Source organism: Lissotriton helveticus, chromosome 11 (genome assembly GCF_964261635.1).
Source record: "Lissotriton helveticus chromosome 11, aLisHel1.1, whole genome shotgun sequence".
In the NCBI taxonomy this organism is placed as follows: domain Eukaryota; kingdom Metazoa; phylum Chordata; class Amphibia; order Caudata; family Salamandridae; genus Lissotriton; species Lissotriton helveticus.
In genome coordinates, this window is record NC_136072.1 from 1116505360 (window position 1) to 1116520790 (window position 15431).

The 15431-nt window shown below is 46.5% G+C and overlaps 1 protein-coding gene and 1 long non-coding RNA gene across 4 annotated transcripts in view; one reads left to right on the top strand and one right to left on the bottom strand.

The window, feature by feature from the left end:
* The window catches only part of LOC144792677 (allantoinase, mitochondrial-like), a 410909-nt gene that overhangs the window by 340609 nt on the left and 54869 nt on the right, over window positions 1-15431 (bottom strand). For all 3 annotated transcript variants that reach the window (XM_078667823.1, XM_078667821.1, XM_078667822.1), the window contains exon 2: window positions 14281-14456. In XM_078667823.1, the coding sequence (XP_078523949.1) occupies window positions 14281-14436 (156 nt within the window). In that variant the 5' untranslated portion in view covers window positions 14437-14456. The remainder of the gene's footprint in view (window positions 1-14280; window positions 14457-15431) is intronic.
* Window positions 1-15431, top strand: part of LOC144792678 (uncharacterized) — a 132859-nt gene that overhangs the window by 91772 nt on the left and 25656 nt on the right. The window lies entirely within an intron of this gene.

Genomic DNA, 15431 nt, shown 5'->3' on the forward strand with positions numbered 1-15431 from the left:
CCCCCCTAATACCCATAGAATGGATCTTGTGGCTACCCCCTATAACTAAAAAGGGAGTGACCCAGGCGTTGCGTTATCTGGGTATTGTCTCGGCGGGAGACCTGTTTCTGAATGGTACAGTTAAAACATGGGAGCAGGCTGCTCCGACTCCCACAGAGGTCCCACTACTTCTTCGCTTCCAATATCACAGAATTCGAAGTGCATTGCTGGACCGCTTGGGCCCGGAACTGGCGGAACCTCCGGAAGTGCCCGAGCTTACCCATGTTATTAAATCTTCCTCCCCCCACAAATTAGTCACAACTTTATATCGACTACACAGAGAACACGGCGAGTTACAGCAATCGAAAGCTAGGACAGCCTGGCAGAACGATCTACACATCACAATAGATGATGGCATGTGGACATACTGCTGTAGAAACACCAGGAAAATATCATTGAACGGCAGGCATAGGCTGATCCATTTCAAATTCCTTCAGCGAGTGTATTACACTGCGGAGAGACTGCATAGATATAGTCTCCGGCAGTCTGCTGAATACGAACGATGCCACGCTCCGGTCGCGGACTTCATACACCTCTCGTGGCAGTGCACGGGTATCCGGAGATTCTGGATAGGGATCTTTACCGAAATGAGCAAGATCCTAGGCACTGAGTTGTCGCCCGACCCCGCCCTGGCTCTCCTGGGCCTCTCTCGGGGCCTTCCTGTCGCAATGCGGCGGCTAACTGATATGGGCATGCTGATGGCTAGACGAGTCGTAGCTATTTGCTGGATGAGGGGCCCCCTACCGACCACACAGAGGTTGGGAGCGGGACATGAATTATTGCTGTATGCAGTCCGAATACTACAGTGAACTGCTCCCTCCCACGGGTCGTCCAAAGAATTTCTGGAGCCTGTGCCGAGACTACCTCAGGGTAAAGGAGGCTGAGGAAGCAGTACACGCGGAGATCCCTGAGGAGCAGGAGCGCTAGAACGGCGAACCCTCTGTCGACGTATCGCCCGAACGCTCTGTGACCGAATGAGGGGGGTACTGACGAGAGGCAGAGCGGTGAACCCGGATGGCGTGAGTCGAGCGCTGTCGCAGCACAGCAGATTAACCCGAAACCTTATTTGAGTGATGACCCTTCCACTAGTAGTACAGCCATATGCCCACGAGCTTGGGTTCACATCACACTACAATTTTTCCCAGACGAGTAGGTTCGAACAACGGAGCAAAGTTATGTACATTAGTTAAGGTAGAGTTGGGGGGGAGGGAGGGCACGGGTACAGGGGCTGGGGGTTGTTGGGGGTTGTGTTAGCAACGAATTCATAGGGAACATGAATCTGGACGCGGTGACTGGCTGCCCTAGAGACAGTAGAGGCAGGGAACAGGTTACACTGTCACCCCTGAGGACCAACGCACAGTACACCATAGGAATCCTACATATGTTTATCTGTGCAAACATGATGGTACTTCAGGCGCCGCCGGACCCCCGGGTTGTCGGCCACTGGCTGTGTGTAATTGATTATAAGAGAGATTCTACTACTGAACCCGGCCTCCGGGTTGTGGCTAATTGCTGTGTATGACTGCTTTCCATAATAAAGGTTTTTTCAAACTTAAAAAAAAAAAAAAAGCAATATCTCAAAAACATTTCCTTCTCTGCAGTGGCTCTTTTATGGAAGCAGAGAGTGTTAGGTCCTGCAGGTTAGTGCTTATGTAGCTGTACAAGTGAAGAGACCAAGGGGCAGATTTACAAGCCCCTTGCGCCTCTTTTACACCGCCGTTGCGTCACTTTTGTGACGCAGCGGCAGTGCAAAGCCAGTGCCATGCTGTGGGGTATTTACAACATCTGGGAGAAGCGTCAGGTTGTAAAGCCCTGCGCCACATGTAGGCGTTCCGGCGCAGGAGGGGGTGTTCCGGCGCAGGGGGGGGGGGCGCAGGAAAGCCTCCTAAAAGTGGCTGAGTGAAATCTACAAGATTTCACTCAGTCACTTTTAAGGCCATGCTGCGTCAAAACCCTGCGCCTGATTAAAGCTGGCATAAGGATTGCCGCAGCATATTAGGGATAGGGCACCCCTGAGCCTTTCTGGAGCTGCGTCGCACTTGCGACACAACTCCAGCAATGCGACGCCTTTCCGACAGGGGATGCAACACGGATCTCCACATCCGTGCGCCAGGGTGCGCCGCATTGTAAATCCGGCGCATCAGTGGTGGCGCACGGATGGGCAGATGAATCACAACACTTCTGGCGCATCCCTGCTGATTAGCAGAGATGCGCCAGAAGTAGTAAATCTGCCCCCAAGTGCACATCTGAGTAGCTTCCCTTCACCTTCTTAAAACGGAGGCTACAGTGAAGGTTACTTGATAGCAGTAATAATTGGTAGCTGCAAGTGGACCTGGAGACCTTCTTTCCAGTGTTTCTTTCTACTTCATTTTTTTCCCCATTTATGTACACTTTCTCTAAATTTTAAAAACGTGCACTACACCAAAAAACGATTTATTAAAAAAAACATCTCTACCATTGGGACTTAACCAGTACTCTTTATTAAAACACTCTTTTAAATCTGGAGAAGTTTAAAAAGTGCTCCGGAATGTTTGGGCCTTAGGCGTTCATTCTTCCTGCGAGTGTGTCCAGGTCAAAGTGCCTCAGAGAAAGTGTTAGGGTAGGCTCAGTGCACTAGCCATCACATTTTCTAAATATTTATTTTGTTTCTAAGTTAGGTTAAAAAGGAGAATTATTGTTATGTTAGTGCCAGGAGCAAGCACCTCATTAATCTCTACATGAAGTACAGTAAAGGTCCAAAATAATATGCCTTGTGTACTAACACCCAGATTCAGTCTCGTTTTACGGTATAGGCTGTCATAATTTCTTCTAACCGAGGAGACTGTACCCAAGCATACTTATCTGCATTATTTACTGATCAGGTATTTTGTGTGGAAGCTATGTATGCCCTTTTTATCGTATTTTTGGTAGCAAATGTCTTCCCTGTGGACAATATCCTACCCAATTGCAAAAGTACGTTCTCGATTCCAAACCTCACTTTCCTATCATGCTGTCTTTTCCTTATGCCCTGATGGATTTTCTCGTGGAGTTACATTTTGTTGAGATATTTCTTTTTTTTTTTTTTATTAAAACATTAAAAAGGATCGAAATGGCGGTAAAAAGGCTCATTTTCCACCGTCTCAATATGCATAGAGATAGACGTGAGGTGCAGATAACTATTGAATTTTGATAATGTGACTGGTCCGTTCAGCGCAATCAATTTTACGCACTAATGTCTTGCAATATATCACGCTATTTGACTCTCACTAATGTACTGCAACCAAAATCACATCTTACTCTGTGATTTTTTTTTTATTTCAATGCATAAATCAATAAATATCAGGTACAGGTACAAGTGTGTCACAGTTATGCAAAATAGGAGGTAATTACTTACATCTGTACAGTGAGAGAGAATATTAAGGATAACAGAATTATATATCAAGGAGTCAGCGATTCGTTAGCAGGGGGAACAAACGGGGGTTCACATATATTGCCACGATAAACGTTCCATTTCGTCCAGAGAGCTATCCACTTCCGGGGACAACCACGTTACACATAAACAGTTTTTTCCCGTACCATACACGAGTCCATGTCGATTTTCCATGCCGTAAGTGTAGGCTGTGTAGGTGCTCCCCATAGGCGAGCGATGTTCCGCTTAGCAACCATCTGGCCGAGCATTGACCAGAGTTTGCCTTTAGTGTTGAGATCCATGGGCTCCCATACATTTAGCAGACTCCTTTTGGCTTTGAGGCGTAGTTCAACCCCCCATACTTCACTCATACATTGTTGTACCTCCTTCCAGAAGTTGTAGATCAAAGGACATTCCCAGATGATATGCAGAAAGGACCCCTCTAGGCCACAATTTCTTTTACACAACCCCTTTGTGCTCCTGCCCATAAGAACCATTCTAGGACCAGAAAGATACACCCGATGCAGCATTTTTAATTGGACCAGCCTAAGCTTTGCTGAGATGGCAACCTCCCTTGGCGAGGAGAGCGCTTCCTGCCATTCCTAGTCATTCAATTCCAGGCTGTCCCGCCCCCACTTTTCCCTCAATGCTATGAGAGGATCTAGAGTGTTGCATAGTAACTTCTTGTATGTGAGGGAGATAGCTTTTTCGGTGAGGGGACCGTCCAGAAGTCGGTCCTCGAGAGGGGAGGACTCTGGTAGGTGGGACCCAGCTGGGATATTAGCCTGAAGGGAGTGCCTAACTTGTAAGTATCAGAAGTGTTCTAATGTGGCTAACTTGTGCATCTGTTGCAGTGAAGCAAATGTGAGTATTCCATTTTGTCCCCAGAGGTCACCAATACGTGAGAGTCCGATCAGGTCCCATTTGTCAAACCCCTTAGTGCCTCCCAGCATGCCCAGGGATTCAGAGTCCCATATCGGGGTGGCAAGTGTGAGTCGTTTCCCCCCACCCTAGATTGTGCTTTACTATGTGCCAAACTTGCACTGAGAGTTGTGTGGGGCCTCTCAGGGGAATATAATGCCCTTTTGAAGCTACCATCCGGGAGTATCCACTTGTCCATCTTGTATCCAGGGTCATCACCCTCCGGTAAATACACTAGTTTACGGCTGAGAGGTGTGCTGACCAGTAATACTTCTTAATATCAGGGAGTGCAATGCCTCCATCATAGCAGCCGAGTGTTAGTTTCTGAAGGGATATGCGCGGTTTACCATCACAGAGCGTCTCTCTGGGTGGAATCAGCGTCTTTCAAACATTTTGTGGGACTGGGTACGGGAAATATGGAGGGCATAGAGGAAACGAGGCAACGCCATAATTTTAAAGAGGGCTAGACCCAGCAATGAAATTAGTAGTGTTTTCCAGGCAGCAGTGTCCCGCTTGAACCTCTGTAAGGTGGAAGGAAGTTCCATTCATAGCGGATCTTGGCATCTCTGGAGACGAAAATACCTAAGTATTTGAATCCAGCTGTTACCGTTTGAATTGGGCAGTCGTTTGGGACCGTGGGTGGGTCCCTGTGTAATACATAGAGCAGCGATTAACTCCAGTTAATTCTATATCCAGATTTTCTTCCGAAACTTGTAAAGATATTGAGGACCACTGTCAGTGACTTCCGAGGGGAGGCCAGATATAGGAGGATGTCATCTACATAGGATGAGATTCGTCTTCCCATTCCGTTGCCCACCTAAGTCCCCTAATGGAAGGGCCTCTCCATATCCAGGCTGCCTGTGGCTCAAGGGAGAGTGCAAAAAGTAATGACGAGAGAGGACACCACTGCCGCATCCCTCTTTCAAGTGCAAAGACGGTTGAGATGTTGTTGTTTACCACTACTTGCGCCAGTGGTTCGATATAAAGGAGCCGCACCCATCCGATGAACTGTGGCCCGAATCCCAACTTTCACAGGACTGCCATTAGATATGCCGATTCAAGGATGTCGAAAGCCATTGTGTAGTCCAAGGAACCCACAATGGCGTTCTCTCGGATAGTAGTGTGTCGTCCCAACACACCATGAAGCCTCTGAAGATTAGGTGCGGTGATTTGCTGTGGCATAAAGCCCAATTGGTCAGGGTGGACTAACTTGACTATCACTTGCCGTAGTCGGAGTGCCAGCAGCTTCGCAAGGATTTTGGGCTCAGTGTTCAGCAGGGAAATGGGTCTATATGAGGTGCAGTCATGTTTAGGTATCCCTGATTTGGGTATAACCATCAGTGTGGCGATACGTTGGTCCTGTGGTAGTGTGACCCTTTCCTTGCTGTCTTCAAACATGCTCTTCAAATAAGGGGCTAGTTTGTCAGGCCTAAGTTTATACAGTTCAATGGGCAGACCATTAGGGACCAAAGCTTTCCCTGGTTTCAAAGCTCTGATCGCCGTGGTTATTTAGTCAGTCGTAAACGGACTTTCCAACACTTTAGTTTCAGAGTCAGAAAGGCTGGGTATCTGGATGTCCGCTAGTAGGGCTGTGGAGTCGTCCTCCGGGAGTGCAGAGCCACACCGGCACACATGCGCGAAGTGAGTGGCGAACTCGTATACTATTTCATGCGGGTCCATAAAAATTTCACCTGACCTACTCTTAAGCTCTGGGACTAACCTATTTGCTTTTTCTTTTTCATCCAACCAGGCAATCAGTTTGACTGCTGTCTCCTTGGTCGTACAGGTGTCCGTCCTCGAGGCGAATGAGGTCTCGCTCACATGCTACCACCTGTTTAGCATTCTCTTTACGCAGACCAGCTATGGCTGAAAGGGCGTGGCCCCCAATAACTGTTTTGAACTCGTCCCATAGAGTAGCGGGGGATTGTACTGTGCTGTCGTTTTCAAAAGTGGTTGATGTTCTGGGTGATTGCGGCTTTAATTTCTGGATTGCGGAGATACCATGGGTTGATGGGCGTTACGCATCCCACCCTTTTGTCCCCTATAGTGAGGTGTGCCTACAGGGGAGAGCGATCAGAGATTCCCCTCACCAGGTGCCTGATTTCTTGAGTGATAGTGTTTTGTTGTACGGGCATAAGGATGTGGTCTATTCTAGAGAATGTGTGATGAGACCCTGGGAAAAAAGTGTACTGTCAGAGATCTGGATGGCGCAATCTCCAGAGGTCTGTGAGGCCAAAGGCCTCAATGAGGGTGAAAAGCCAGTTGTGCCTAGCATTAATGTCTCGAGGTGGGTGACAAACGCAAACCACAGGCACCACCGCATTGAAGTCCCCACCCAGTATGAGTTATCCTTCAGGAAGGGAGAGTAAGAGCGTCCCTAGGTCTTTGACTGGGTCTGAAGACCTTGTGGGATATACACCGCTAACAGAGTAAGGGTTTGCCCTTTCTCATTGCCCTGAGACTCCCGCAAAGCACCGGAGTGGATCTGCCCATGTGTGTTCGATGCTAAGCGGGAATGTGCTTCGAAGTAGGATGCCCACCCCACGTGAACCAGAAGTGAAGCCAGCATGTGCCACTAGTGTGTAGTCCCATCTGTTTAGGGTCTTACAGGAGTTGCCAATTAGGTGTGTTTCTTGGAGCAATGCGACATCTGGGGAATGACGCTTTATGTATGGGAGCATTATGCTTCTATTCACCTTGTCCCCGAGCCCACTGACGTTCCAACTGATAAGCTTTAGACTCTTATCCCACTGCATATGCATTGCAAAAAGATAAGAGCGATAGCACACCCCCGCAACATGTGACACAACCACAGCATGTAATGACGTTCTCTGCATGACCAAATATCCGCCCTTAGGTCCACCCCACTCCCACTCAAAGAGAGAGAAAAGACAATATGATTGAAATTAACATTCAAAACTCAAAATCGTTCCTCCCTCCCTGCTACCATGCCACACAGGTTTGAAACTACCCACATCCCCAACTAGCAGAGCGCCTATTGCCCCAAGAACAATTCAAAACAGTTGATGGGGAAAGAAAGGGCTGGCACTGACTCCGGCCGCCTAAGGAATGCTCCCACCCATAGAGAAAACGTATGAGGGTAACAGCAAAAATCAGCCCCACTTCTCAGTAAACATTCACCACTCATCCCACTGCAGGGGTTTATACATTACAGTTCATTGAGGTGTGTTCGCTGGACTGGCAGGGCAGAGTTCAGAACGTTCAGTCCCTGTGAACTCTGTGTCCCCGGGCTACTGGACCTCGATCTCCAGGAGCGCTGGCTTTGTTTGTCAACATCTGATCTGCCATCTGCCGAGCCCGGCAAATGGACACGGGCGTCCCTCCATTTTTCACCAATAGACTCCGTTGATTTGCGGGGGCTACCCTTTCCAACCAGTCCTGCACCTCCGATGGGGCCGTAAAGAAAAGGGATTTGCCTTCTGCCAGAACTTTGAGTTTTGCAGGGAAGAACATGTATTTGATTCCTCTTTCTCGTAGTTCCCTCTTGACCCCAATCGAAGGAGCGCCGCTCCTGCTGGACCCTGAGCGTGAAGTCCGGGAAAAAGTGCACCGTCGGATTTTCATATTGTAGGTCTCCTTGCGTTTGGGCTGCCTGTAGGATCGCGTCATTTGAGATGTGATCAGTGATGTCACCAGTGATGTCACTGACCATGTCATGAATGATGTAATATGTGACATCATCAGAAGTGCATTGCGGGGCCGCGAGTTATAGTTAGCTGAACTAACTATAACGGCCGAATTTCTCTGGTTTTGTACGAGTGAAATGTCCAACTAACTATAACGTCCCTGAAACCTGTGGCTTTTTCAGTGAATTTCTACAGTTTTTAAGTACTATTTTCTAACTATAACGTCCCTAAAACCTATGTTTTTTTCAGTGAATTTCAAAGGTTTTTTAAATTTTTGTTTCTAACTATGGCTACAGAGGTAGGACATGTGCAGAAAGTGGAGGAAAGGTGCAGAAAGAAGCAAGAGAAATGCAGAAAGAGGCAACAGAGGAGCAAAAAGAGGCCTTTGGTGCAAAATCATCCTGTGCCCCCAACTTTTTGCTGACGGGTACTGGAGGTAACTGACTCTGACTAACCAGGCCCGGAGACGGTGCTATGCTGTAAGACACTTAGAATACTGTGAAAACACCTACATACACTAGGATACACTATGGGTTGGCGTACCCCTGTGATTGACATGACCTCGGCTGTATGGCCCTAGTACATAATAGGGCAGCGGGATTGAAACTACCACTAACTAAGAGGTGCAGAAGGAGGCAAGAGAAGTGCAGAAAGAAGCAAAAGAAGTGCCGAAAGAGGCAAGAGAGGTGGAGAAAAAAGCAAGTGAAGTGCAGAAAGAGGCAAGTGAGATGCATAAAGAAGCAAGAGAAGTACCGAAAGAACCAACAGAGGTGTAAAAAGAGGCAAAAGTGGTGCAGAAAGGGGTAGGAGAGGTATACAAAGAGGCAAGATAGCTACAGAAAGAGGCAGGAGGGGTTCAGAAAGAAGGAAGAGAAGTGCAGAAAGAGGCAAGACAATTGCTGAAAGATCAACAGAGGTGTAGAAGGAATCAAGAGAAGTGCATTAAGAGGCAAGTACGGTGCAGAAAAAAGCAAGAGCAGCGTAAAAAGAACCAACAGAGGTGCAGAAAGAGGCAGGAGGGGTGCAGAAAAAGGTAGGAGAGGTACATAAAGTGGCAAGTGAGGTCCAGAAAGAGGCTCTGATTATGATTTTGTTTTTAAACTGTGCGCTTGTTTTGGCTTCTGGTGTTCTAAACGTTTTCATCTTTCGACAGTGACTTAACTCTCGTTTTCTCACGTTGTGCTGCTCTGTGACCCTCGGTCCAAAATAGGTCATTTAATTTATAATGTGCGTCCCACTGAATTGACATGGAGGCCCAGTCCTGGTCAGCTGGAAGGCCGGAAAGCTGCTACTGGGAGTGGAGGATTCTGTAGGGATGAATATGCTAGTATCCCTCCCAAAGACCCCAATCCATATATGCATATAACGCTAAACCAGTAGCCTTGGGGGAGTCTTGTTTCATGATCTAGTGCCCCAAGCTTTAAGATCGGTGGTTCACAAATCTTGCAAATTGCCCGAACAGTTATTTTGCTGTTTAACATTCATTTTGTGTGCAGGAGTGAGGGATCGTGGAGCAACACTTGTGAATATCCAGCCAGCAGGTGCCCCTGGCTGCGGGGCTGGTTTACACGTTGATAAAGAAAGGTGATTTATTTATGTATGCCATGTCCGGGTGCAGAGTTCAATAGGAAGGAGCCAGTGGAGCGTCCGGGAAGGTCTTGCACTAGTGAGTACATGTCCAGTGAGACTTTTGACGCAGAAAGAGGGTGCGCCCGGGAGGGCTTTCACCAGTGAGTGCACGTCCAGTAAGACTTGTGACCCAGGGAGGTGGTGCGCCTGGGAGGGCTTTCACCAGTGAGTGCACACCTAGTGAGACTTGTGACCCAGAGAGGGAGTATGCCTGGGAGGCCTTCGAACAGTGAGTGCAAGCCTTGTGAGACTTGTGACCCAAAGAGGGAGTGCGCCTGGGAGGGCTTGTACCAGAGAGTGCACGCCAAGTGAGACTTGTGACCCAGAGGGGGAGTGCGCCTGGGAGGCCTTAAACCAGTGAGTGCACGCCTAGTGAGACTTGTGACCCAGCCGAGGCGGGAAGCGTCCTCAGGCCTTTGCACCAGTGATTGCATGTCTAGTGAGACATGTGACCCAGAATAAATGGCCTGTCCGGTCCTGGAGTGTCCCCTCCCTGCCACAGTGCCAGCTGTCGGTGCAGGCTGCTCCTGAACGTGCGCTGTTCTGGTCACCTTGCTCCAGTGCCTGGCGCAACGGGTATAGAAACCCACCTCCATGTGTGACGTGGGCTACTTGGCGAAGCTTCATCCCCTGGCTCCGGAGAAAGGTGTTCGCCTTCAAGTGGCAATTGGAGCCTCACCCCCTGGGTCCGGGGACTATAGATTAGAGTTTGACCAGCCAACAAATGAACAGGGAGAGTTGAGCCAATGGTCTAGCTGGGCTGGAAGAACCCCTACACGAGCCGTCCTGAAAACATTTGGCATGCAAATTATGCAACAAATATTATGTGTTGAAATGTCTTGGAAAGTAAAAAATTTGCATTTCTATAACGCACCCCGGTACATTCGATTATATCAATGCATTAAAAAGTATGTTACAAGTAAGAGTTAATGATTTCCAACCAACCCACCCCCTCCGCCCCAAAGACCAAACCACCAGTGAGCTAAGAGGCAAGTCAGTTGTCTTTTGCACTCTATATGTAGCTTATATTTTTATTAAAGTAGGAGCACCATTATAGCTTATTTAACACGTTATATTTTTTAGGGTACACATCCTGAATTCGGGTATTTGAAGGTGCTCCTATATGGGCCGATGAAGAAAAAGGAGGCGTGGTGAAATAGTGTACTTGCTCTAGGATAACAGTTTGGTCAAGCAGGGAAGCAGGATTGAGAGCAGGGTTTGTAGCTTCACTAGCTGGGTATCTTTCTCATATCAAAGGATAATGCTTTGTGCTCAATTCTTATGTATGAGTGTAGAGGGGGGGTGCAGGCAGATGTCTTGTTTCGCAGTTTTCTTAGCACAAACCTGTCCAAGGACATTATGAACCTCACAGCACACCCAGACTATGTGAAATCTTTTTTTAGACACATGAAGTTTGAATGATTTACCCAGTTTCAGAGAGTGGTGAGTCAATGCCGGGATTCCAAGAAATTCTTCATGTTCAAAGGTCGCAGCTCTAACCACTGGGCCACATCTCCTCCAATCATTTTCGGTTTGTTTTGGGCCAGAGAACCTCAAGCTCAGTCAGAGCCAGGCTCATGCTTTGAGTGACTCATAGGCGTCTAACATCACACAACCCGAACACACATGCAGAACAAGCATTTGCAATGCAATAGGTATCGCATTTGCGAGACTTTGAGCTACTCGCATTTTAAATGACAAACCTTTATCTATGTGTTGGTTTTGAAAACATATAAATAAAAGGCATTGTCATTCACAATGCCAATAGCTTAAAATGTTGCAAATGTGAGACCTATTGCGTTGAAAATGCTTTATTTTTTCATGTATGCTTTTACCATTTAAAGGGTGCTGCTCTTTCTCAGCCAAATTACAATTTGCAATGCGCTCATGTGCAGGCTCACTGTGCAGAGATTAATGATAGATGGCCTCATTTACAAGAAACTGATACATCTGCATCAAAGCGTCTGTTTCCTTGTGCCTGCGCCCAATGTCCTTTCCACACCATGGATGTGCTGCAATTAGAATACAGGGCTCCAAAGTTCTAGGATTAGCAGATGCGTCAGAAATTCCGATGGACCTGTTGGCGCAAAAGTGACGCACTGCTGGAGTTGGTCATAAAACTGATGCAGTTCCAGCAATGCGACAGAACACATAGGCGAGTCCCATTGTAAAAGCCCTGTGCCAATCTTTACCCCTGGTCTGAGCAGAGGTAAGGATTTTGACGCAGTCAAGTTGTACAGTGACGCAGTGAAATGTTGCAAATTTCACTGCACCAGTTCTATGTGGCTTTTTGGCGTGGGAACGCCTACCCTGCATACATTATACCTGGCGCAGGTATAATGTAACGAAGGGCTCTACAAACTGACGCACTGGACCTAATGAGTCAGCTTGTAACTATGGTGCAGTATGGCGCACTCATTGCGCTGCTGCTGGGTCAAAAAAAGGGATGCGGCAGCGCGAGGGGCTTGTAAATGTGTCCCAGAATGTGCAGCTGTCCAAGTGCGCACCTTAGGGGGAACTGTGATTAAGGCCCAGTCACCAAGGGATTCCCTTGGGCCTTCTGAAAACGTCCTCACAATCCTCAACCCCGCTCTCTAGCTGTTTCTCCACCATGTGTCTATAGCCCCAATTAAAGATTTAGGTGTGGTGCCTTGCAGCAAAGTGACACTTAGGGGAATATGTACAAGGGGACTGCACCACTGGAACGTCACTTTTTTTTTGGCGTGCCGGTGGCACAATTCCCTGCACCATATTTACAAAAAGCCTTAAGCCACTTTGCATGGCTTAGCACCGCTTTTGTATATATGGTACCCTTTCAAGCAGGTATCTACATGAAAGAGGTGTGCAATGGGATTTGGTGTGGGCGTTCCACTTCAACACCAATTGCTTTTTTACGCTGCCCCAGATTTACAAGGATTTGAGTCAGCACCAAAAAATAATGCCATGCCAAAGCAGGCAAAATACTTTTATTTCTCCTCATTTTAGCTTTTTCTATATGTGCTGCATTCTGCAGCACACATAGAAGGAGCAAAACGCCATTAATGATTGTTTTTGAGCAGGCAAGTGTCCCTTTCTACACAAAAACAATCATTAAATAATGCTGATTTTCTACTTCTATGTGTGCTGCAGAATAGCAAACATAGAAGCAACAAATCGCCAATATTGATTGTTTATGTGCAGGAAGGGACACCTTCCTTCACATAAACAATCATCCCTGCAATGCAGGCACCCATGCACTACGGCACAAGGGTGTCTGTGTTGGTGCTAGGCAGCTATTTTAAACGTCAGCGCTAGGGAAAACACAGGGGTGCACCGTATTCTTGTAAATACGATTCATCCCTGCATTTGGAAATGATGTAGTGCGTCAAAATTTGCAGCACTGCAGTGCGCACCCTTTCCTTGTGCATATGCCCCTTAGACGTGCTGCTGATAAGAGTGAGTTCCAACTTAGAAGTGATCTTTCATGATTGATATTAAAATACTGAATCATAAATTCCAAATTGTCTTGACTAGTTGGACTTAAAGTGAGCATTAAAATCTTAATTATATAAGAGAAGCCTTCATTTGGTGATGCGTCAAAAACTACCAATATACTGTTCTGGCGAATGTGCTCAGAGGAGATAAAGTTTACCAACAGGTTTCTTGTTTGTGGCAACAAAAGCTGGTTAATGGATGAAAAAGACTTATTTGTACTAAGTAAGAATTATTTGGATACATGTATTTAATCTTACTACATTTTATCTAGAAAACATTAGATATACCTCAATATACATTATGAAATTACAAAGACGGTACGTCTATGCATCACCACTTTTGAGTTGTCACAATCTCTGGGGTCTCAATTATGAGGTTTTACTGTAGGGCAGTGCCGCAAATCTCCCTCTTGTGGTAGGGTAAAAGAAAAGGGGAGGAATGCGCCGTATCTAGGATATACGGACCATTCCTGTCCTTTTCCCCTGTGCCGGCACACAATGGGCTGCCGTGTGCCAACACAGGCACCTTTATACCATGGTGCAAGGGTTACTTCATTGAGGGGATGATTGGTTTTTTTACGGAAAGGTTTCCCTTCCAGCACAAAAACAATCACAAGATGCTTTTTTCCAGAATGCAGCACACATAGAAAAAGGAAAAAATAAAGATTTTTCTCCCGTTTTGCCTCCCTTACGCCTCCCCTGGGAGGTGTAAGTTTTTGGCACTGCTTCAGATTTACGATTTCTCGTGAATCTGGGGCAGTGTCATAATGCCATAGATGTTGCTGGGAGCGTCCCCAGCATCACCCACTGCACGCCCCTTTAATGCAGAAAACTGCGTGAAAGGGCACAATATTTACGAGGAAGCATTAAGCCAATAAAAGTGGGGTTAGTACTGCTTCGTAAATGTCGGGCAGGCTCCTGCGTCACGGAACGTCACAAATAGAGCCGTTCTGATGCCGCAAGGGGCCTCATAAATGAGGCCCTCTATACCTAGGCAAATCTGCCTAACATCACATGTAAACTTGTGCCTCGTGCTAAAATTGAAGAAAGTGAGTTCTTTCTTAATTTCTCCTTCTTAGGCTCCTTAGTGGCAGAGGTCCATTTGCAGCTGTGCTGGAAATAGTTTAATTGTTAAGACTTTGCGGTCATATCACTTGCCGTTTCACTACAAAACCCCACTCACCTTAGTACCCATAATTGAAGTGTGGTCCCTTCGTGGCAGGATGCTGGTTATTTGGCCTTTATTGATGATGATCTCTGCTGGGCAGATGGTGTCATCTAACACCACACGGTTACTTCTCAGAATCGTCACTTCCGACCCCACTGGCATGATGGACATGTCTTGTAATGCAGGAGCACCTTCACAGAAACAAAATTGTGAGACAATAATTTAACTGAAGAACACTTTGTGAGGACCATAAGCAACATACACTTTTCATTGTGCTTGAGATTCAACACCTGGCTATTGTTTGTAGCACTTAGGTGATCAAGTACATGTAGCACATGTTCTCCGTGACATTGGTAACGCAAAGTCATTATCATTTACTTGTGCTTTATATGTTAACACATTACATGCTTAACCATTACTTATATGTGTGCACATGTTATTTTACACTTACACTTAGTCAAACAAGTGGTTTATATGTTTTTAATTTAGCTATAGTTTGGATATATGCATCTTAACATTGACATGAACCGGTCCAGGTGCCCGACCCATTTTAAAGTCAACATTGTATTTTTGCTTGGTGTGGATCACTTTCTTTCTTTTTCAAGCACCAGAGACACTGTGTTCTCATTAACAATTATTTTCTGTTAGTTTACTGTGTGAAAGTCATGTTTGTTGCAATTAATTGGTTTAACAATGATTCTCAGCACCTACATGGAATGGGAGGCAGGGAAGGTGGATACTCCTTTGCCAGATATTTTGAAGGTCTTCGTGATGGAACAATATTGCATTGTATTATCTGTGGGAATGAGGCTGACACCAAGTACAGTAGGAACACTGATTTTTGATTGGTTCTTACTCACTGAAAACTGTGTAATGTATCATTTAGCTGAAATGTCACTCTTTAACTGAATGAAACTGCCTTTAGTTAGGCAGCAATTGCCCTTATCCACCTTTGCAGGTGGACGTTCCCGCTCTCTCTCTCCTGAGACCCAACAATTCTTATATTTCTGCTCACAGATTGACTTTCTAGGTCAAGTGCATTTCTCCTTCTCATGACTGGAACCTACATTTGGTTCTACTTTCAATGCTATATTTGTTGACACCAGCTGCATCTAAATATTTCAACTTGCCTTCAACCTTAGCTAAGCATTAGAGAGTTTGCTTTT